We start from the raw sequence: 21,350 nt of genomic DNA, 5'->3' as shown, positions 1-21,350 counted from the left end.
CTTTAAAATAATGCATTGGTTCCTACCAAACATCAGTATGAATCAGCCATAGGTTTGCCCATGTCCCCTCCCATTTGAACATCCCTCCTCCCTCCCTCCCCATCCTACCCCTCTAGGTGCTGGGCCTTTGTTGCTGCATGTGGGCTATTCTCTAGTTGTGGTGAGCAGAATTCTCATTGTACTGCCACTCTCTGTTTTTGTTTTTGTTTTTTTTTTTCACTCTCTGTTTTTGTTAGGATTAGTCAGTCTGTTGACACTTAAGGTAATTACTGATGTATATGTATTTATCTCCATGTTAAACCTTATTTTCCAGTTAATGTACTGTTTCTTTCTTCCTTTGTTCTCTTTTGTGCTTTGATGGTTTTTATTTGTATTATGCTTGAATTCCTTTTTTTTTTTTTTGGTGTTTGTGAATCTGTGGCGTGTTTTTTTGATTTTTGGTTACCAAGATTTTCAAGTATGTTAGCCCATTACTATATGTACTTGTGTTAGGCTGATAGTGATATAAGCTCAAACACATTCTAAAAGATCTGTTTTCTTACTCCCCTCCCCCACATTTGTTGATTTTGACATCCTGTTTTATATCTTCATGTTTATCCTTTTGCTGTTCATTGTAGTTATAATTGCTTTCACAGAATTTTTTGGATTATTTTCTAAACTGTGTACTAACTTATTTAAGTGACCTTCAATCCTTTCATACATTTGTCTTTCCTGTTGTGATTTTCCCTTGTGTATAGAAAACCCCAGACATGTTTTATTTTGGAAAAATTCAGATATACATAAAGGTAAAAATAGTATAATAACCCCCATAGGTTGATCATCTAGATTCAATAAATTTTTTTAAAAAATTTATTTGGCTACACTGGGTCTTAGTTGCAGCATGTGGGATCTAGTTCCCTGACCAGGGATCGAACCTGTGCCCCCTCCATTGGACTACCAGGGAAGTCCCTGGATTCAATAATTTTATCATACTTTTAAGTGTAACTTTGATTCTCTAAAACTGTATTTTGTTTGTTCATTTTGGGGGGAAATGTGACACAGGACTCAACAGGTAAAGAGGGGAAAGATTAAAGTAATTGGTGGGGAAGGATCTGGTCTTTAACTTTTTTTTTTTTTTAACTTCAGCATTAGCTAAGAGCTTAGAAGATGCTCTGAGCCAGACCGCCTGCATCACTCAGCAGGCTATTGTGGCTCAGAATGCTGCGGTGCAGGCTGTCACTGCCCACGCGAACATACTGAAAGCAGCCATGGATGATTCTGAGGTGGGCCAAGAATGTTATACGTGATTCTTCTCCTAGGTTGGGCTTTCTCTCACTAAGTGAAAGCAAACTAGAATGATTGTCGTTTTAGAAAAACAAAGCAAAATGAAAAAAGAAAAGAAAACTTGAAATGTTCTTTTTAATGAATTTTATATATGGTGCTTTATCTCACAACCTTGATGTGGTGTTAGGGTCAGATTTGCTCTCATGTTTTAATACTGCTTGAATGTATTTGTTGTTTGGGTTTTTTTGTGTGTGTGCTTTAAAATTGCCAACCATTTTTTAAAATATACTTTTTTGTGAGATACTTTGAGATTGATACACAGTTGTAAGAAGTAATACAGAGATCCCAGGGTTCCCAAAACACTAGCTACTTTAAATGCTTATGCTGATTATTTACTTTACATTGTACACTTCAAAGAATAAAGTAACACTAATTAAAATGTAATACTGAGACTTAGTAAATTTCCTTTATTACATTTAGTTATTCAGTGTATAAAAATGCATCTTGACATCAAGTCATTTAAAGGATAAAATAAAGTAGAGAACCTAATAAATCTCAGGGATCGGGATTCTGCATCATCAGTAAAGTTCTTTTGCCACCATGACTGAGGTTTTTTTAAAAAGTTAAATACACTTTACATTGCTTTAGGCATATGCACATACATCGCAAAGCAGTTAAATTATACTTCTGATGCAAACAGCCAAGTAACTACAACCTTGGAAAAATTAAAAGAAGATTCTATTTTATTTAAAGTCCAAGAAGAAAGCTTAAATCTTAGAGTTCATTCTAAGAAACCACACAGGGAATATTTAATATACTGATTTTACACATGTGAGAAAGCTCGAAGTTGCATGATATCAGGAAATTGAGTTTGAACCCAAGTGAGTTCTTTTAGAAGGACAGTGATTAGAAGCTTTAAAATGTCCATGATACTACTTTGGTGGAAGGCTATACATAAGAGGGTATTTCCTCTCCCCACTGAACATATAACATGTGGTGCATGTGGTTTGAACAGTACAAAATCTATTATAATTAAGATTTTACAACTAAAGGTTACCTTATAGTAGAAGTTAACCAGAATAGGCATAGTTAGCTGGTGTTAACAAAATAATCCAGAAAAATGTATGAGCACAAGTTTTGGAATGTTAAAAATTGATGCCAACTCTGTTTCTTCTAGTAAAAAGCTGTAGGTGCATGTGGGCTCACTCTATAATATATACTGAGTTACTTTCTAAAAGACAGTGCCTGTAAACAGTTGGACCAGGGGATCGTGGGGGAATCTGGTGTCTATTTTATAGGACAGCTTATCTTTGGATCTCTACAAGTAGAGGGAGACACATTTTGGCCCCCAGATATGTCGTTGACACTTACATGATTCATGAGTCTATTTGGGTTAGTTATGAAGAGTTATCCTAATATAATATCAAGGTCTTGTAACAGTATACAGTAAGGTCTTGTAAAATTTTTTGCACATGACAAGATACTGACATGGCCCAAACCAGCATCCTTTCTTTTTTTTTTTTTTTGGTAATTGAAAAAATTTATTTATTTTTGGCTCTGCTAGGTCTTCGTTGCTGTGCGGGCTTTTCTCTAGCTGTGGCAAGTAGGGCCTGCACTCTAGTTGTGGTGTGTGGGCTTCTCTTGTCGTAGAGCCTGGGCTCTAGGGCGTGCGGGCTTCAGTAGTTACAGCACAGGGGCTCAGTAGTTGGTAGCTCCTGGGCTCTGGAGCACAGGCTCAGTAGTTGTGACTCACGGGCTTACTTGTTCCAAGGCATGTGAGATCTTCCCAGACCAGGGATTGAACCTGTGTCCCTGCATTGGCAGGTGGATTCTTAACCACTGGACCACCAGGGAAGCCCCAGCATGCTTTCTTGATATATTTTATTTTGCAGGATGGCTAGAGTGGTAGTTTACCTAAACCTCAACTTGATTATTTGCACCATGAAATACTTTGTTTTGTTACTTGACCACAATCTATGTAAAACATAAAAAGTTCAAAAGTGTGATAAAAAGGTAAAAAAGAAAGTACCAAGTATTTCTTCTAAAAGTTCTTAACCTCAGGTCAAGTCTGTGGGTAGAATTCAGGGGCTCATTAAACTTAGATGGAAAATATCTTTATTTTCTCTAGCCTCAGAAGCTTTTCCTTCATTTATGAATATTGACAACAAGAGCCGTAGTGTTAGTAGCAGTCCTAACTTTATTAGCAAGAGAGAGCACAAGGATTTTCCTATCACATTGTGGTACTTACAGACTGTTGAAATATCATTTATGCCCATCACTACTTCTAGATTAGGGTATTTATTAGTCCTGCCACTAGACCTTGGTTTGTGTGTCACAGAATTAAAAAATACATATTTTTTTAAAATCAAATTTCAGGGTAATTGGGCTCCTCTGTAATCTCGTAGTTTCATTTTAAGCATTTAAAAATGTTATTCAGAGAGGCTTCCTCAGACTGCCACAATGGTCCAGTGGCAAGGTTAACCCTCCATAAGGAACTTGGTTGTTTAAACTTTCTGTTGATAACGAATGTACCTTTAAAATCAAGATCACACTTAATGTCAGGGGGAACATAAGGTTGAGAATTGCTTGTGAATGATCCAAAGCAGAGACATTACTGAGTCCTCTTCCCCTTCAAGTAGCAGGCCTAGGGCTGCAGAGGCAAAACCACTTGTGTTTCTGACAGGGGAAAATACAGGTTGGTTATCCAAGGCCCATGACACCTAATTCAGAGGGCACTCATGTTTTGGGTGTGCAGCAGCCCTTGCGGTCACTCTCTTTGGTGACTTGTGAACTATAATTACTGGACTACTGTAGTCATTTTTTTCCTTGACGATAAATATTTTATTTTCGGTAATTTAATATGTTCCGTTTTTCACCAAGGTCCTGGTATAGTGTATAGTCACCTGTCAGTATGTACAGGGGATTGGGTCCAGTATCTGCCAGGGATACCACAATTAAGGGATGCTCAAGTCCCATAATTGGCCCTTCCGCATCTGAGGATTGAGCCAGCTATGGACTGTGTAGTACTCTGCTAAAAAAAGATCTTCGTATAAGTGGTCCCATGCAGTTTATACCTGTGTTGTTAAAGGGTCAGCTGTACTTTGAAGGTAAGCCCTAAGGTGGTTTTTTTTTCGTATCTACACATAATATACTACTTTAAGCTATATCTACTTGGCAAAAGGAAAGGGAGAAAGAAAGTTCATTTAAAATAAGTATTAACTAATTTTAAAAGTAGTTTTAAAGAGTTGAAACAGTTGCAAATAGCATTCTGCTCATTGTTTATATGATGCAGAGTGAGGGGCAGGATGGAAGCTGGACTCATCTGTGCCATGCCTTCAGTTGCAAGGGTTCTCACACATCTCTTGTGTGAGCATCTTGCTGCACAGAGTGTGATTATTCTGCTAGAGATGGTTTTTGTTTTTGGTATGATATATGCTCTAAATATGAGCCAGCTCTGGAGAAGGTGGCAGTCAGTTCCAATGCTAGAGCAAAAAATGTTGAACCTGCGCAAGGAATTTCCAAGGGAGACATTTACATAAAGTCCACATTGTGTAAAACCAACTCAAGGTGGAGTGGGGTTCTTGACAAGACTTGATTTTCTTCTTAAAGATTATGGAGAGTCATTCTTTGGGGTAGTGTTTTGGAGGAGTAGAGATCCCACAAGTGTGTAAACGTTCTATTATTAATATTTCAGTAGACCTGCAAGTAAGAAAATTTTAAGTACTGGTGCTTCGTTGAAGAAAGATTTAATCAGCAGAGAGTTCATGACAAGTTGTTGTTCTTATTCATCTTTTCTGCTTCATATCTCCTTTTGAGAATCGAGTAAAAATATTATCTCTCCTTAGAGCATGTTTGTGCACTGAAACACACTCTTACAGTTTTGGTGGGTTGGTTGATCGGAGATGATTCATGGACTTCTTTGAACCTCTCATGAACATTAGATTAAGAGTTCCTGTTTGGGAGAAATGTTATATATACTTTTTTAACCTTTGACTTTCTGTATTTAGTCATGTTATTGTGACAGTACCAGTAGTTATTCATGTGTTCGTAACTAAAGTTTTTTGTTTAGGTTGCAGGTGACAAGAAGTCAGCTCAGTGGCGCACTGTGGAGGGCGCGTTGAAGGAGCGCAGAAAGGCAGTAGATGAGGCTGCTGATGCCCTTCTCAAAGCCAAGTAATTACTCATGGACTTTGACAAGTAATTGGGGCCTCCTGCTGGCTTTCTTTTGGCTCTGTTTCCTTTGTACTGTCTACATAGAAAGAGGAGGCAGAGAAACCCTTCCCTTCTCTACCTGCACTGTAGTTTGGTATTAGGAACATGAAAATTTTAAAGGAAGAGAGAGAATAAAATATATAATTTGGCCAAAATAAATTTTGGCAGAAACTTAACGTAAACAATCTTGTTGTATAAAAAGCAGTTTTTCTCTGCAGTATTACTTAGGTGATATGTCTCTGTAATTTACAGAGATTCTGCCATTATTTCAAGGTTTTTCTGGGATGGCTTGAGCAGTTTTATCAGAATTTAAGGAGTGTGTCACACTCTCTTTGCCTTAACTACCAAAGTAGTTAGCATATAATAGGTCTAGTTTTATGCTACCTTGACCTTGATTCCTGAAAGTTGGCTAAAACTAGAATCAAGCAAGCAAACCAAATATAAGTTCAATCTCTGTCAGTAGGAACCTGTATTTGAAAAGGGGTTCTCATCAACATTGTGGAACTGTTATGATTGAAAAATTTGTTGTCTTAACGTAATATTTATAATTGATAGAGAAAGGGAAGCTTTCTGATAAAGCCAGCATGTCTTTTAGGAGATTGACAGCATGATGTTCATCACATCAGTAGACCATGAGTCAGGGCTCTGAGTTCTGTGTTGGTGGTTCGTAGACTATAGTCCATCCAGCCTCAATCGAGAGGGCTCCTGAAGACCCAGCTCTCTGCTCAGTGAGCTCTGCGACTTGCTCCCTTGCCTTTGTCTTCCTCAAGCTCTCACTGGCGAGGGAATCAACCTAATCCTTGCAAAAGCTACCATTTATTAAGTGCTCTCGATGTAGCAGATACTGTGCAAGGTACTGCTCATGAATTACTTCTAATCCCTATGCCAGGGTCAGCAACAAAGGACAGGCTGGTCTGGGAGCTAAATCCAGGTCTGCCTGGTTCTGAAGCCTATGTCTTTTCCTGTATACCATGCTATTCATCTGGTCCACTCTTTAAATCTAGTTTGAGGTGCTAAAAAACCGAGGTGTTTTCAGTTGTTGGTGAGGAAAACTTCTCTGCCTGTTGAGTGTGAAAAAGCATTGAGTAGTTGTTTCAAATTAAATGTTTCATAGACTTAATTGTAACTTGTATTGATTTCAGTTTTTTTAATCAAGTTGACAAGGATTAATACTAAACCTTTGTTTTACTGGTTTCCAGAGAAGAGTTAGAGAAGATGAAAAGTGTAATTGAAAATGCAAAGAAAGAAGAGGTTGCTGGGGCCAAATCTCATATAACCGCTGCAGAGGGGAAGCTTCACAACATGATAGTTGATCTGGATAATGTGGTCCAAAAGGTGTGTTTTTCAGGTCTTTTATAAGTATTTTTTATTTTTTGATATAGTTGTTTTGTCAAGGGTTTTTTTTTTTTGGGGGGGGGGGGGGGCGGGGCGCCAGGACCAACGATCACCAGCTGCCCCATTAGCAAAAATTATGCTTCCGAAATCTCTTGATGTCGATTCCGCACGTAGAGCAAACGAGCTGCCCTACGTGTGCCACTCACGACAGAAGCCCTTTTTTTGTCAAGGGGTTTTTAAGAATTCAGGAAAATACTAAGAGTCCTGTCATCTTTCTTCCTTCCCCTGGAAAAGAATATTAGTTGTTACTAATTTTAGAAACTTGCTTTGGACATGAAGTGGATTGTTCAGTATTGTTCATACATTTTGTAATAGGTAAGTGTTTGCTTATGGCCATTACTGCGTGTGGAAATTTCCATTTTGTAGCGTCTCTTTTGTCTGTACTTTGGATCTGTGTGGTTAGTTTTTCCATGACCCAGAGAAAGAGGGCCTAAGGAGATGGGAAAGGACTTATCCATGGCATTTGAACAGAATTAGATGGAAAAAAAGACAAGACTTACATTCCTTTCTCTGACCTTTGGATTTCTTTCTGTGTATTACTTATATATTCACAACCAAATGTAAATAAATACATGAATATGACTTATATTTTTTGGAGTGTGTATGGTATTTTTTGTTCACTTTAACCACATACCCCTTGTATTTGTTCAGGTTCAGGCAGCTCAATCTGAGGCTAAGGTCGTGTCTCAGTATCATGAGCTCGTGGTCCAAGCCCGGGACGACTTTAAACGAGAGCTGGACAGTATTACTCCAGAAGTCTTGCCGGGGTGGAAGGGGATGAGTAAGTGCAACTGAAGTGTTGGTATTTTACTTTTTCAGGTTTTTTTTTTAAAACAACTGATCGTCTGATCTAAACTTAAACTTGTCAGCTCCATTCTCTAGTCTAAACCCCTTTGGCATGCATATTTTATCTCGTGTGCAGTATAGTGTTTTCAGCATTTTATTTCAGTCATTCCTGTGACAGGTGACACACCCAGTTTAGCAATGGTGAACACAAATTCCAGCCAGTGTAATTTGGAATCTTAGGGAGTGAAGTGACATTTTAACCTTGACTCTATTTGCCTATTATATATAAAATTATTGAAAACCCTTGGCACTTTAAAAATATTCATAATGAATTACATAAGGCATACCTTGTGTGACTGCTCTGTGACAAGCCTGATTGAGAACTCACCTGGGATGTTAGGTGAAAAGGGAATTTCAGGTTGTGTGGCCTTCAGCTTGCAAATAGCTCAGATTACAGGGAATCTGGTGGCTAAACAATTACACATCTTAACTGCAGGGAGTAGTCATACCTGCATGAAGAGCTGTGCGCCTGAAATCACAGAGATCTGGAGTCTCAACAAGATCAAAATAGTACTCCCTAAATGCCAGCATCTTTTAGAAACTGAACGTCAGGTAGCATTTGAAGAACTAGTGATACAGGCCTCTCTGGGGTGAAGATGTCGAAGTTGCATCACAGAACCAAGGCTGATCTGAGTAGCTCAGGTAATAGCCAATGCAGGGATTTTAACAGCTTCAGGGCCAACCAGGACGATTTAATGCCACGAAGTAGAATCAAGGCTGTCAAAAAATAACTCAGACATGAAGTTAGTTTTTTTTCATGTGGTTGACTCACTTAAGAGGGAGATAGCAGTTTCTCGTCAAAGCAGAAAATAAAATCAGGATTTGTATGAAAGGATTAAGTGGAGAAATACACAGAGTTCAGTCTGGTTATAGGTTGAGACAACTATTTACCTTGTCCATCTTTGCCCGTTCTTCCTGCAGCATTGGGTCAGCTCCCTATTTCTTTGGTTGAGAACCAGATTAAGTGGTTGACTTAATGGACTGTGACTTCCTGAAATAGCCTGCGAGCTAATGTGAAGTGGGGGAATAAACGAGAATTGTAGTTTCCGTGTAAAAATATAGTTGATTGCTTTACAAAAAGAGATGAGTCCCCAGAAAGCAAAACTACTTTGAATGTCATTGACTCTGATTTTCTGAAATGTTAGAATTTACCTTGATTTATATTGTTTTATGATCCTTTAAAAGTTTTTTTAGGAAATACACTCATCATTTTGCTTTTCAATATTAAAGTGTGCTTTTTCTATTACTGGCTTCTGGTTCCTTCTTGTTTTCTTTTGGATATTTCTGTGCAATGATTAATAACTGATACATGTACTTTCTTTTTCTCAAACCGTTGTTCTTTTCCTTTGTAGGTATTTCTGATCTAGGTGAGTAGTTACATGTATTTTATATTTAAAGACTTGTGTTTTAAGTCTTAAAAAGGCTCAAGTCTTTATTTTGCCTGTGATTCTCATACTAAACTATCAAAATTAATATAAAGTAGAATTATATTGCATGCCATAAATCTAATTTGGATAATTTTGTCATCCATATGTTCTCAGGAACAAAAATGTTTTTACCATGTGATTGGCAACCTGTAGATGTGATTATGTGAAGATATATATTTTAAATTTTTATTTTATAAAATTTCAAACATTAAAAACTAAGAAGAAAATTGTAATGAACTCCTGTGGACCCATCTCCCAACTTTGGCAATTACCAACACCTGGCTGGTTTTGTCTCATTTATTCCCCCAGCTTATGTTGAAGCAAATCCTATTCTTTCACTTGTAAAAACTTTCTGTATTTTTTAATGTTATCACCAAACCATTGTCACACTCAACAGCAGTTCTTTGTGTTATCAAATGTTGCTTCAGAGTTCAGATATCCCCACTTTATAGAATGAATTTTTTTTAGTTCTTTTTGATCAAATCAATATCTAAAGGAGCTACACATATTGAATTTGGTCTATAAATCTCTTATTCTTTTTTTGCTTTTTGATCTACTTAATTGTGGAATTGCGTCATTTGTCATATGGTATTTCCCATATTCTTTATTTTGCTGTTACAGCCGTAATTCTTAACCTGTGGTAATATCTCAGAACACTTGTGGAGTGTGAGATTGGGAAAGAAAAAAAAATGAGAGTCAGAATCTTTGAGTATGATTATTTTGAAAAGCTCTAAAAATGATTCTGATGGACAGCTCTGGCTGCAGATGACTGTTCTGGATTATATTACCTGTGTAAGAAAAAGTACAAAGCTCTGATTAGGGAAAAGTCTGAGAGAATTTGAATTTGAGTCAAGTTTTAGCAGAAAAGAATCTTTATTTGGATTCCTGTTATGCTTGAAAGAAAATGATTGTGTATGTAAGCTTGTCCTAAGAGACAAAATTATATTGAGTTATAAAACCAGTTTATAATTAGTTTAGATTGGAAGTACTACTAATTTGGGTTACTGGAAAAAAAAGTCATTCTACACTTGAAGGCCTCCCTGAACAGTTTTGCTTGGAATTGAAAATATCTAGTTGTTGGCCATGAGCTGTGCATTTCTGATTATATTGAAGCCTCTGTATCTCTTATGAAATGTCAGCTCCTCTTGCCTTTTCTTTCTAGCTGTGGAAATTAAATTGCAGTCAGTTGAGGCAAGTTACTTGGATGTATGATTTGCGTGACATCATTGACATTTTCATGTGGTTTGGTTTAGCTGACAAGCTGTCTGCCGACGACCTGAACGCCCTGATTGCTCATGCGCATCGCCGCATTGACCAGCTGAACAGAGCACTGGCCGAACAGAAAGCCACAGAGAAGCAGCACATCGCCTTAGCCTTGGAGAAACAGAAGCTGGAGGAAAAGCGGGCGTTTGACTCTGCAGTGGCAAAAGCATTAGAGCATCACAGAAGTGAGATACAGGCTGAACAGGACAGAAAGGTGAAGAAATGAGTGCAGTTAGCCATATTTATGTGAATCTAGCTTGATTACCTACCTCGAAAAAATAATAGCAGCAGTCACTGACTTCAGAATACTAGCTGTCAATTAGGCCAGCCCACCTTTGAGTGGAGCTTCTGCCCTTGCCCTTGTCAGAACTTCTAGGGAAGGACGGGTCTCACAGCGAGCCTTTATGTGGAGCAGATGTGGAAGTGCCAGAAAGCAGCGAGGTGCGAGCATCCAGGGTTATCTAGCTTGTCTTTTCCCAGTGGAGCCTTTCAGCCCCTTAATCAGTGTTGAAAGAGTTTCTGTGGTTTAGTCACTCAGTTGTGTCCGGCTCTTGCGACTATATATTGTCCCAGGGACTATATATAGCCTGCCAGGCTCCACTGTCCATGGGTTTTCCCAGGCAAGAATACTGGAGTGGGTTGCCATTTCTTTCTTAAGGGGATATTCCCGATTCAGGGATCGAACCCATGTCTCGTGCATTGGCAGGCTGGTTCTTTACCACTGAGCCACCTGGGAAGCCCAGGAGTCCCTGTTGGACTTTGAGAATATTTTTCTCTGTAAGTGTTTCTGAGTGGTTGGTAGTTAAGCATGGATGAAATAGCTGTGGTCTTCTGCCTGTGCACATTGTGTATTAAAGAGGTGTCTGCTGACTGGTTAGGAACCTCGCTACTCATTCTACCTTCGGGTGTTCTCAGCTGCACAGCTGACCACTTACTCCTAAAAGTGCTTTCTTCCTTAGACTACACACACCACACTCTGCCGGCCCTTCCCCCACCTTGCTGACACTCTTTGGCCTCTGTTGCTCAGCCTATCAAATATCTGCATGCATTCGCATTGTCCTAAAATCTTTTATCCATCTTGCTACTTCCAGGTGCTCTTAGCTAGTCCTGTGGCCAATGTCACTGACATTTATTTTGCAGGCTCTGACCTCTGCCTTGGTTTCTTGGGCTGACTTGATGATTCCAGCTGGATTTTCAGTAGTCATTTCATGTTCAAAACGAATTTCTTGATTCTGTGCAACCTGTTTTCCAGCCCCTCAGCTTGTTTCTCTCTAAATAAATCTCCGTGCACTCAGTTGATCAAACTAGAAATCGTGCTCAGTTAGTTGTTCCTCCATCAACTTTCGCATTCAGGCCATTGAGAGTCTACCAAGCTCTGCATCAAGAGTAAATCCCTGGAGAAGGAAATGGCAACCCATTCCAGTATCCTTGCCTGGAGAATCCCATGGACAGAGGAGCCTGGTGGGCTACAGTCCACGGGGTCGCAAAGAGTCGGATACGACTGAGCGACTTCACTTTCACTTTCAACCCTCAGCTGAGAAGACTTTCAGCTCTTGTGTTTGCTATTGATTGTTTTCTTGAGTTCTCAACACCTGTGACCATATTTTTTTTTTTAAGTTGCCTGTTTTCTAATTGCATCACTTTACACACTGTTGTCTAATAATATGTGGTATTTAGAATGCCGCCTTAGTTATTTTGAGCAGCCATTGCCTATATTTTCTTAGCACCTCCTTGGTTTTCTTACGTGAACTCATCTGACAGGGAAATGCAGCTTTTTTGTTTGCCCTCTGCATACTGGACCATCTGAGTCAGTGTTCTAACTAATCCCTGATGGTCTCTGAGCTACTGTTCTACCAGACTCAGTAGTTATGTGCTTCAGGAATTTTTCAGTAGAATTGGTCCTATTAGGAGACTCTTGGTGTTACCTTTGTTATCTTAAAAGCTGGTCCCTTCGCTGAGGCTCTTAATTTTTTGAAAACTTGATGCTATTTCAGCTGAAAAAAATTGGCAAGGCTATTTAAAATATTGAGGGAAGCCATTTAAGAAATTGAAGAGTAATCGCAAACAACATTGGGTAGTTGTGACTTTCAGTTCTGTATCAGTTGAATTTTTGTGCTCTTTTCCCTGTGTACGTGGTGGTTCTATTTTTCTCCAGTAAAACTTTTTATTTAAAAAAAAAGTAAATCCCCAAACTCTCCACTAGTCTCTCTCTCAGTGACCACCACCTTAGTCCACATTGTCTTCTTGACAGGTTCCCTGTTTGCATACCCATCTTTCTTTGTTTACACAGGCAGGTGGTCTTTATTTATAAAATATATTCTCATCAGACACTGTGCTGCTGAAAATTCTCCACAGACTGCCCACTGCATTTAATATAAAATCCAAATTCGTAACTTATACCTGAAAAGCCCTTGATCTCATTCTTGTTTGCTGTGAGCCAGGCTTCCCTTATTTGTTTTATTTCACAGGTTCCCTGAGTTTTTTTGTTGATGTTGTTTTGGTGCCTTGACTACATCTTTTTGAAGGCAGAAGGAGAAGAGGGTAGTAGAGGATGAGATGGTTGGATGGCATCACCAACTCAATGGACATGGACTCACTAAACCGTGTGAGTTGGTGATGGACAGGGAGGCCTGGCGTGCTGCAGTCTATGGGGTTGCAAAGAGTTGGACATAACTGAGCAACTGACCAACAGCCTCCGTTCCTATTCCCTTCCCTCTAAAGTAGAGCATCTGTATTACTTTTTTGTCTGTTGCCCTATTTATTTTCTTAAAAACAAGTATCACAGTCTGAGATGTCACTCATTCCTCTCTTGAAATGTATACCTTGGCAATAGTGCAAGAAGTTTGTCTGCCTTGAGCACCATTTCATTCACACTTATAGCGGGCAGTACCTGGCACAGGACTGGCACTTTATAAATATTTACGCATTGACTGAATGGATTCATTAACTATATTGTTTCTGAGAAAAATTAAGTTATGAATTCCAGGTAATTAGTGTTAAGTAATTTGTAGCATGAGCGATGTCTAATTGTTAAGCCAGACTTGATAGACTTTTCAGTTTTGCCTTGATTTGGCCTGTGTGAATCTAAATTCATATGAAAACCAGCAGTTTCAGAGCAGCTTTCTTTGTTGAGTGGAGAAGGAAATGGCAACCCACTCTAGTATCCTTGCCTGGAAAATCTCATGGACACAGGGGCCTGGTGGGCTGCAGTCCATGGGGTCGCAAAGAGTTGGGCATGACTGAGTGACTAACACTTACACTTCTTTGTTGAGAGAGATTGTGTTCAGTAACTGCCAGATATTAGTTAATTTTCTTAACACTTCTGCATGGTAGGCATTATTATTCACAGAGGAGAAAATGGAGACAGAAGATGAATAATTTCCTTGAGGGCACACGGATGGTTGCAGTGACTGTGTTTGATCTCAAATCTTTATAGTTGTTTTTTCTATGAGCTTGTGTTTCTTAATTCCCAAGGGAGTTTGTGATTCAAGAAATGACAGTGTTTGTTTAGGAGGCAGCCTGGTGATATGGAAGAAACACAAGTTTGAGGGAGGGGTCAAAGAAGCCCCTGTTTGAATCTGATGTTGCCATAGCCATGTGACATAGCTGTGTGACCTTATTTGAGTCGCTTTCCAACACTTAGCTTTCTGATTCATATTAGCATTAGAAGTAAACAGTGTGTTCACATTCACTGCCTATCATAGGGGTTCCAGACCAAGAGGCTGCCATCATCGTGGTTACTAGTCTTTCTTGTTTGCTTAAGCATCTGTGCAGATTTGAGAACTCCTCATTACTGTGCTTGGCTTCACAGGTAGAGGAAGTCAGAGACGCCATGGAGAATGAAATGAGAACCCAGCTTCGCCGGCAGGCTGCTGCCCACACGGATCACTTACGAGACGTCCTTAGGGTCCAAGAGCAGGAACTGAAGTTTGAGTTTGAGCAGGTGAGGACCTATTGTAAAGCATCGTTTCCTCTTAAACCTTCTTTTCCCATTTATGTTATAAACAGTCTCTGCTTTCATCTCACGTGCTCCACGTCCTTTCATATGAGGTGTGGAAGCATGGGGAAAAGTTTCTAACGGTACCCATCGTGGAGTGCAGGGGAGGGGGGAGCTTTTTTGTCTTGTAAATATTCATTGATTTGGCTGCGTTGGGTCTTAGTTGCGCCATGTGGGATCTTTGTGAGGCTCACAGACTCTAGTTGTGGTGTGCAGGCTCAGCAGTTGTGGCGAGCAGACTTAGTTGCTCCTTAGTTGCTAAGATCCCACATGTGGGATCCTAGTTCCCCAACCAGGGATCAAACCCTGGTGCCCAGCATTGCAAGGCAGATTCTTAACCACTGGACCACCTGGGAAGTCCTGGTTGAGGGGTGGGTGAGTGAAGTGGTGGGCTTTTGTATATTTGCAAATCTGCTCCTTTTTACATTAAGGTGTACCTGCGTGTTACTGATCAGATATATGTTTTATATCTATGTCCTAGTCATTTGGAGACTTCAAAGCTTTAAGGAGTATTGGTACAGGAGTTTCAGGTATGTAGGTGATGATACTTGACACATGTATTTCCTGCTTTATCTCCACAAACTGTGGATTACGTAGTAGTTCTCAGATTTTTATGTCTGAGGAAACATCCCAGAGAGGTGAAGTTTGGAAATACAGCAAATCATGAGGATACCTTTCATAATTAGTTTCTACTCAGGCCGTTTATAATACATTAACTTGTTATCTTGTCTCACAAGAAGGGAATGAGGTTTTCTAAGTAAGGAAAGCTTCTGGAAAATTGAAATTTATGCCAATAGGAAAAGGTGTATTACTTTAAATTCTATTAGTTGAGTATTTTTCTGAGAAAAAAATGAACTCAAAGTAGAAAATACTGAATTCATTGTAAATATGGGTAGCTATATAGTTACTTTATTTTCTAAAGTTGTCATTTTCTCATTTTAGTAGATTTCTTCCTTCTGGTCTTCTTCCTCTAATATTAGGTTCCACCAGTCAATTTGTAGAAGATTAAGGTTAAACATCAAATATAAGCTTTAAGAAATTTTTGAAACTGGACACACAGTGTAGGAGTTTCATGCCACCTGTTTTGAGATAAAGGCCCTCTTTGCTTTTGAACGTAGCAGTTGTTGGAAGACTTAGTGGCCCAGTAAGTGACACACATGGAGGAAGCGCCACTTTTTTGTCAACTGTTTATAATTTCAGGACCTGTCTGAGAAACTTGCTGAACAAGAGTTACAATTTCGTCGGCTCAGTCAGGAGCAGGTTGACAACTTCACTCTGGATATAAACACTGCCTATGCCAGACTGAGAGGAATCGAGCAGGCCGTTCAGAGTAAGCATGTGGAACCTCTTACAGCTGACTTCATTCAGCCCTACTTCTTAGAGTAAATTCTCGTTACGAGGATAATGGTGTACCTGCATTGACATTAGGGAATGAAGATGACAAAATCACTCTAATAAGTTTTATTAATTTCTTAGAAAATTAGCCTCAGATTTGGTTAAGTTTGGATTACAGAGTTGTGAGAGGAAACTTAAAGGAATCTAAAAGTTACAGTGTTGGTCACTGAGTCGTGTCCAACTCTTTGTGACCCCATGGCCTGTAGCCTACCAGGCTTATCTGTCCATGGATTCTCCAGGCAAGAATACTGGAGTGGGTTGCCATGCCCTCCTCCAGGCGATCTTCCTGACCCAGGGATCGAACCCAGGTTTCCTGCATTGCAGGTAGATTATTTACCATCCGAGCCACCAGGGAAGCCTAAAACTTAAGGAATCTAAAACTTAAACCTAAATACCTTGCAGTTATACTCATTATGTGACCAGCATGAGGTCACCATTTACGTGGCAGTTTACCCTACACACGTTGGTTGTGTCCCATGCGCCGAGTGGAGAGAAGGTCAGTGTTGTGGCCTCAAGGCTCTGCTGACCCATCTCCAGCCCTGCAGTCACAGGGTTAGCTGGGGGTGACTTGCTGTTCCACCCACCAGACGGACAGTAGTTACACTGAAGCCCCCATGGGCCACACTGAGAGGGAAGTGTCCTGACGGTAAGATATTAATGAGATGGGCTCCTTTGGGGTGTGATGGACCTTGTTTTGTCAGATTAGCAGAACAAACCGAGTACTCATGAAATTTCGGGACCCAGTGGCCTTCCGTTCCTTGCGGGAAGTTTCTGATGGCCTTAGTAGAAGTCTTAGCCTAGATTAAGAGTTACGTTTAAAATGTATCTGAATTAGATACCATGCATTGTCCCAGATGTTACAGGGAGAGGGAAGGGAGACTCACTTGTGTACCTCCATCTGCCCCGCCCCCTCCAGGGCTGTAGTCAAAACAAGTCCTCAACCACTGATGGACATTGGGTTGTTTCCAGTGATTACAAATAAAGTTGTGATGAAAATTTGTACAAAAAAACCACCACCACGTCCTCAGCCAAGTATGTCTTGCCTCGTGGCCTCAGGTGAAGAGGCCAGCTAGGAAAGACTGCACCAGAAGCAAGTGGTGGGATGGACGAGGAAGAGGCTCTGTCCAGCCCCATCTTCCCCTTTTGTGGACTCAGCTTGTTGAAGGTGCGTCAGTTCTCTGCATGTATGAGGACATGTAGTCAGGTGGAGAAAAGAGTCTCTTGTCTTTTTCTGTAGGTCATGCAGTTGCTGAGGAGGAGGCCCGAAAAGTGCACCAGCTCTGGCTCTCAGTGGAAGCCTTGAGGTACCGCATGAAGACGGCGTCTGCAGACCTGCCCACGGTTCCCCTGGGCAGTGCGGTTGAGGCCATCCGAGTCAGCTGCTCCGATAGTGAATTTGCCCAGGCGCTAACCGCGGCCCTCCCTCCAGAGTCCCTGACCCGTGGGGTATACAGTGAAGAGACCCTTAGAGTCCGTTTCTATGCTGTCCAGAAACTGGCCCGCAGGGTAGCCATGATCGATGAGACCAGAAATAGCTTATACCAGTACTTCCTCTCCTACTTACAGTCCCTGCTCCTGTTCCCACCTCAGCAGCTGAAGCCACCAGCAGAGCTCTGCCCCGAGGATACAAATACATTTAAGCTACTGTCATATGCCTCCTATTGCATTGAGCACGGTGACCTGGAGCTGGCAGCAAAGTTTGTCAATCAGCTGAAAGGGGAGTCCAGACGAGTGGCCCAGGACTGGCTGAAGGAAGCCCGAATGACCCTAGAAACTAAGCAGATAGTGGAGATCCTGACAGCATATGCCAGTGCTGTAGGGCTAGGAACCACTCAAGTGCAACAGGAGTAAGGCCTAGGAAGAGTCCCGTAAAGTCATGTTATATATCAGAGGAAATCAGCAGTAATACCTGAAGGGTTTGCAACAGGGTCTTAGAATTGTCTAGAAGTGAGAAAGTTACAAGTACTGTTCCAAATGTTAACACCTGTTGCATTTATATTATTTCCACTTGCTATCATGTCAGTCAACTCCAGGAGTATTTTATTTGCAACTTGTGTAACATTTTCTGTTTTTCAGGTTTTACTGATCAGGCTGGTGAGCCAGTCAAAATAATGTTTGTGATCACTGTTACTATTGATTTTGCCCTTGGAGCAAACTGAATAAAATAAAAAGATGACAACTGAGTAGCTCATCGCGTTTCAAACAGTACCATTTCTGGTTTGTTGTGTACATAAAAAATTTCCTTAAGAAGCAGCAACAGCAGAAGTAGGAACTCCTGGGTGCTCAGTTTCTAGGCTATGAGTTGGGTTATATAGATAAGCCAAAATAGCAATATATTTATAATTGGAAATATATCATTCCAGTGATTCGAAGGCACTAGAAACAGTATGTATCCCAAACTTTGATTGCTTCCACAGGGAAAAACTGTGTTTCACACTGGGGCGCAGTACATTCAGACACACCCTTATGTGCATGTATACCTGAAACAGTTTCTGGAACCACTGCTTCTTTTTTATTGTTAGCATCATTTATTTGGCTGCGCCAGGTCTTGGTTGTGACATGTGGGATCTTTAGTTGTGTCACGCAAACTCTTAGTTGGGGCATGTGGGATCTTATTCCTTGACCCAGGATCGAACCCGGGCTCCCTCCATTGGGAACGTGGTGTCTTAGGCACTGGACCACCAGGGAAGTCCCTCTTTTCTACTGTGATGTACTCTGTTCTGGTCTGTGGCATTAGAGAAATGTGGGTCTCTTCTCTACCCACAAATTAATGCCACAGCCCTCAGAAGAGTTCCTGGCTCTGAGTTCTGACACTCTGGTAGCTACCCTTGCTCCTATCTGGTGTGTAGACTATGACTCTCCAATGAAGTGGGGTGGTGAGCCTGGAATCTTAAAGGGATTTGAACTGGATTGCTGTAAAACCTGGAGAACTTGCTTACCTTGCTTCTCTGAAGACCAGAACAATTTGCTAGTTGGTAAGCATTAACAAATGTTTTATCTTTTATTTTTCATTTCATGAAATTACTGTCAACATTTTTTCCAAAATCATAATTTTGTGGAGGCTTGTTTTCATAAACAGATTATTGAAGAGGCATTTTAATCTGAGCAACATACCTGGAAATCATGAAAAAAGGAGACAGTTGATTATATATTTCTGCAGGAGTATACCAGCTGATGATTGTTACATGAACAGTATGAAAAGGCAAAAAGGTATGACACTGAAAGATGAACTCCCCAGGTCAGTAGGTGTCCAATATGCTACTGGAGAAGAATGGAGAAATAACTCCAGAAAGAATGAAGAGGGAGCCAAAGCAGAAACAACACCCAGTTGTTTATGTAACGGGGTGATGGAAGTAAAGTTCAATGCTGTAAAGAGCAATATTGCATAGGAACCTGGAATGTTTGGTCCATGAATCAAGGCAAATTGGAAGTGGTCAAACAGGAGATGGCAAGAGTGAACATCAACATTTTAGGAATCAGTAAACTAAAATGGAATGGAATGGGTGAATTTAACTCAGATGACCATTATATCTACTACTGTGGGCAAGAAGAAATGGAGTAGACCTCATAGTCAACAAGAGCCCAAAATGCAGTACTTGGATGCAGTCTCAAAAATGACAGAATGATCTCTGTTCGTTTCCAAGGCAAACCATTCAATGACAGTAATCCAAGTCTGTGCCCAGACCAGTAATGCTGAAGAAGTTGAAGTTGAATGGTTCTATGAAGACCTACAAGACCTTCTAGAACTAACACCCCAAAAAGATGTCCTCTTCCTTATAGGAACTGGAATGCAAAAGTAAGAAGAAATACCTGGAGTAACAGGCAGATTTGGCTTTGGGGTACAAAATGAAGCAGGTCAAAGGCTAACAGTTTTGCCAAGAGAACACACTGGTCATAGCAAACACCCTCTTCCAACAACACAAGAGACTTTACACGTGGACATCACTATCACCAGATGGTCAATAGCAAAATCAGATTGATTATATTCTTTGCAGCCAATAATGGAGAACCTCTATATAGTCAGCAAAAACAAGACCAGGAACTGACTGTGGCTCAGATGATCAACTCCTCCTTATTGCCAAATTCAGACTTAAATTGAAGAAAGTAGGGAAAACCACTAGACCATTCAGGTATGACCTTAATCAAATTCCTTCTGATTATCCAGTGGAAGTGACAAATAGATTCAAGGGATTAGATCAGATAGAATGTGTGAAGAACTATGGACAGAGGTTCATGACATTGTACAGAAGGCAGTGATCAAGACCGTCCCCAAGAAAAAGAAATGCAAAAAGGCAAAATGGTCATCTGATGAGGCCTTACAAATAGCTAGGAAAAGAAGAGAAGTGAAAGGCAAAGGAGAAAAGGAAAGATATACCTATTTGAATGCAGAGTTCCAAAGAATAGCAAGAAGAAATAAGAAAGCCTTCCTCAGTGATCAGTGCAAAGAAATAGAGGAAAACAACAGAATGGGAAAGACTAGACATCTCTTCAAGAAAATCAGAGATACCAAGGGAATATTTCATGCAAAGATGAGCACAATCAAGGACAGAAATGGTATGGACCTATCAGAAGCAGAAGATATTAAACAGAGGAGGCAAGAATACAGAGAAGAACTATACAAAAAAGATCTTTAGGACCCAGATAACCACGATGGTCTGATCACTCATCTAGAGCCAGACATTCTGGAATGCGAAGTCAAGTGGGCCTTAGGAAGCATCACTATGAACAAAGCTAGTGGAGGTGACAGAATTCCAGTTGAGCTATTTCAAATCCTAAATGATGATGCTGTGAAAGCGCTCAATATGCTAGCAAGTTTGGAAAACTCAGCAGTGGCCACAAGAAGACGTCAGTTTTCATTCCAATCCCAAAGGCAATGCCAAAGAATGTTCAAACTACCACACAGTTGCACTCATCTCACATGCTAGCAAAGAAATGCTCAAAATTCCACAAGCCAGGCTTCAATAGTATGTGAACAGTGAACTTCCAGATGTTCAAGCTGGATTTAGAAAAGGCAGAGGAATCAGATATCAAATTGCCAACATCTGCTGGATTATTGAAAAAGCAAGACAGTTCCAGAAAAACATCTACTTTTGCTTCATTTATTTAACTTATATGCAGGGTACATCATGAGAAACTGGGCTGGATGAAGCACAAGCTGGATTCAAGATTGCCAGGAGAAATATCAATAACCTCAGATATGCAGATGACATGACCCTTATTGGCAGAAAGTGAAGAAGAACTAAAGAGCCTTTTTATGAAAGGGGAGAGTGAAAAAGTTGGCTTAAAGCTCAACATTCAGAAAACTAAGATCATGGCATCTGGACCCATCACTTTATGGCAAATAGATGGGGTAAAAAATGGAACTGTTGAGAGACTTTATTTTTTTTGGCTCCACAATCACTGTAGATGGTGACTGCAGCCATGAAATTAAGATGCTTGCTCCTTGGAAGAAAAGCTATGACCAACTCAGCATATTAAAAAGCAGAGACATTCCTTTACCAACAAAGGTCTCAGCTTAGTCAAGGCTATGGTTTTTCCAGTAGTCATGTATG

The 21,350-nt window shown here is 40.3% G+C and overlaps 1 protein-coding gene and 1 non-coding gene across 9 annotated transcripts in view; one reads left to right on the top strand and one right to left on the bottom strand.

The window, feature by feature from the left end:
- Nucleotides 1-17,989, top strand: part of IMMT (inner membrane mitochondrial protein) — a 40,757-nt gene extending 22,768 nt beyond the window's left edge. For 6 of the 8 annotated variants that reach the window (XM_061155280.1, XM_061155279.1, XM_061155278.1 and 3 more), the window contains 9 exons: nucleotides 1,126-1,262; nucleotides 5,333-5,436; nucleotides 6,675-6,810; nucleotides 7,522-7,651; nucleotides 9,069-9,083; nucleotides 10,397-10,620; nucleotides 14,218-14,349; nucleotides 15,604-15,733; nucleotides 17,036-17,989. In XM_061155280.1, the coding sequence (XP_061011263.1) occupies nucleotides 1,126-1,262; nucleotides 5,333-5,436; nucleotides 6,675-6,810; nucleotides 7,522-7,651; nucleotides 9,069-9,083; nucleotides 10,397-10,620; nucleotides 14,218-14,349; nucleotides 15,604-15,733; nucleotides 17,036-17,649 (1,622 nt within the window). In that variant the 3' untranslated portion in view covers nucleotides 17,650-17,989. The remainder of the gene's footprint in view (nucleotides 1-1,125; nucleotides 1,263-5,332; nucleotides 5,437-6,674; nucleotides 6,811-7,521; nucleotides 7,652-9,068; nucleotides 9,084-10,396; nucleotides 10,621-14,217; nucleotides 14,350-15,603; nucleotides 15,734-17,035) is intronic. The other 2 variants (XM_061155275.1, XM_061155277.1) reach the window with 1 other exon arrangement.
- Nucleotides 6,900-7,032, bottom strand: LOC133065727 (U11 spliceosomal RNA). Its single transcript, XR_009694985.1, has one exon. It is a non-coding gene; the product is annotated as a U11 spliceosomal RNA (small nuclear RNA).
- Nucleotides 17,990-21,350: the final 3,361 nt, after the last annotated feature.

The sequence above is a fragment of the Dama dama genome, chromosome 11, assembly GCF_033118175.1.
Source record: "Dama dama isolate Ldn47 chromosome 11, ASM3311817v1, whole genome shotgun sequence".
NCBI classification, from domain to species: domain Eukaryota; kingdom Metazoa; phylum Chordata; class Mammalia; order Artiodactyla; family Cervidae; genus Dama; species Dama dama.
Note: the sequence above shows the minus strand (reverse complement) of the source record. Positions and strands in the feature narration are given on the sequence as shown.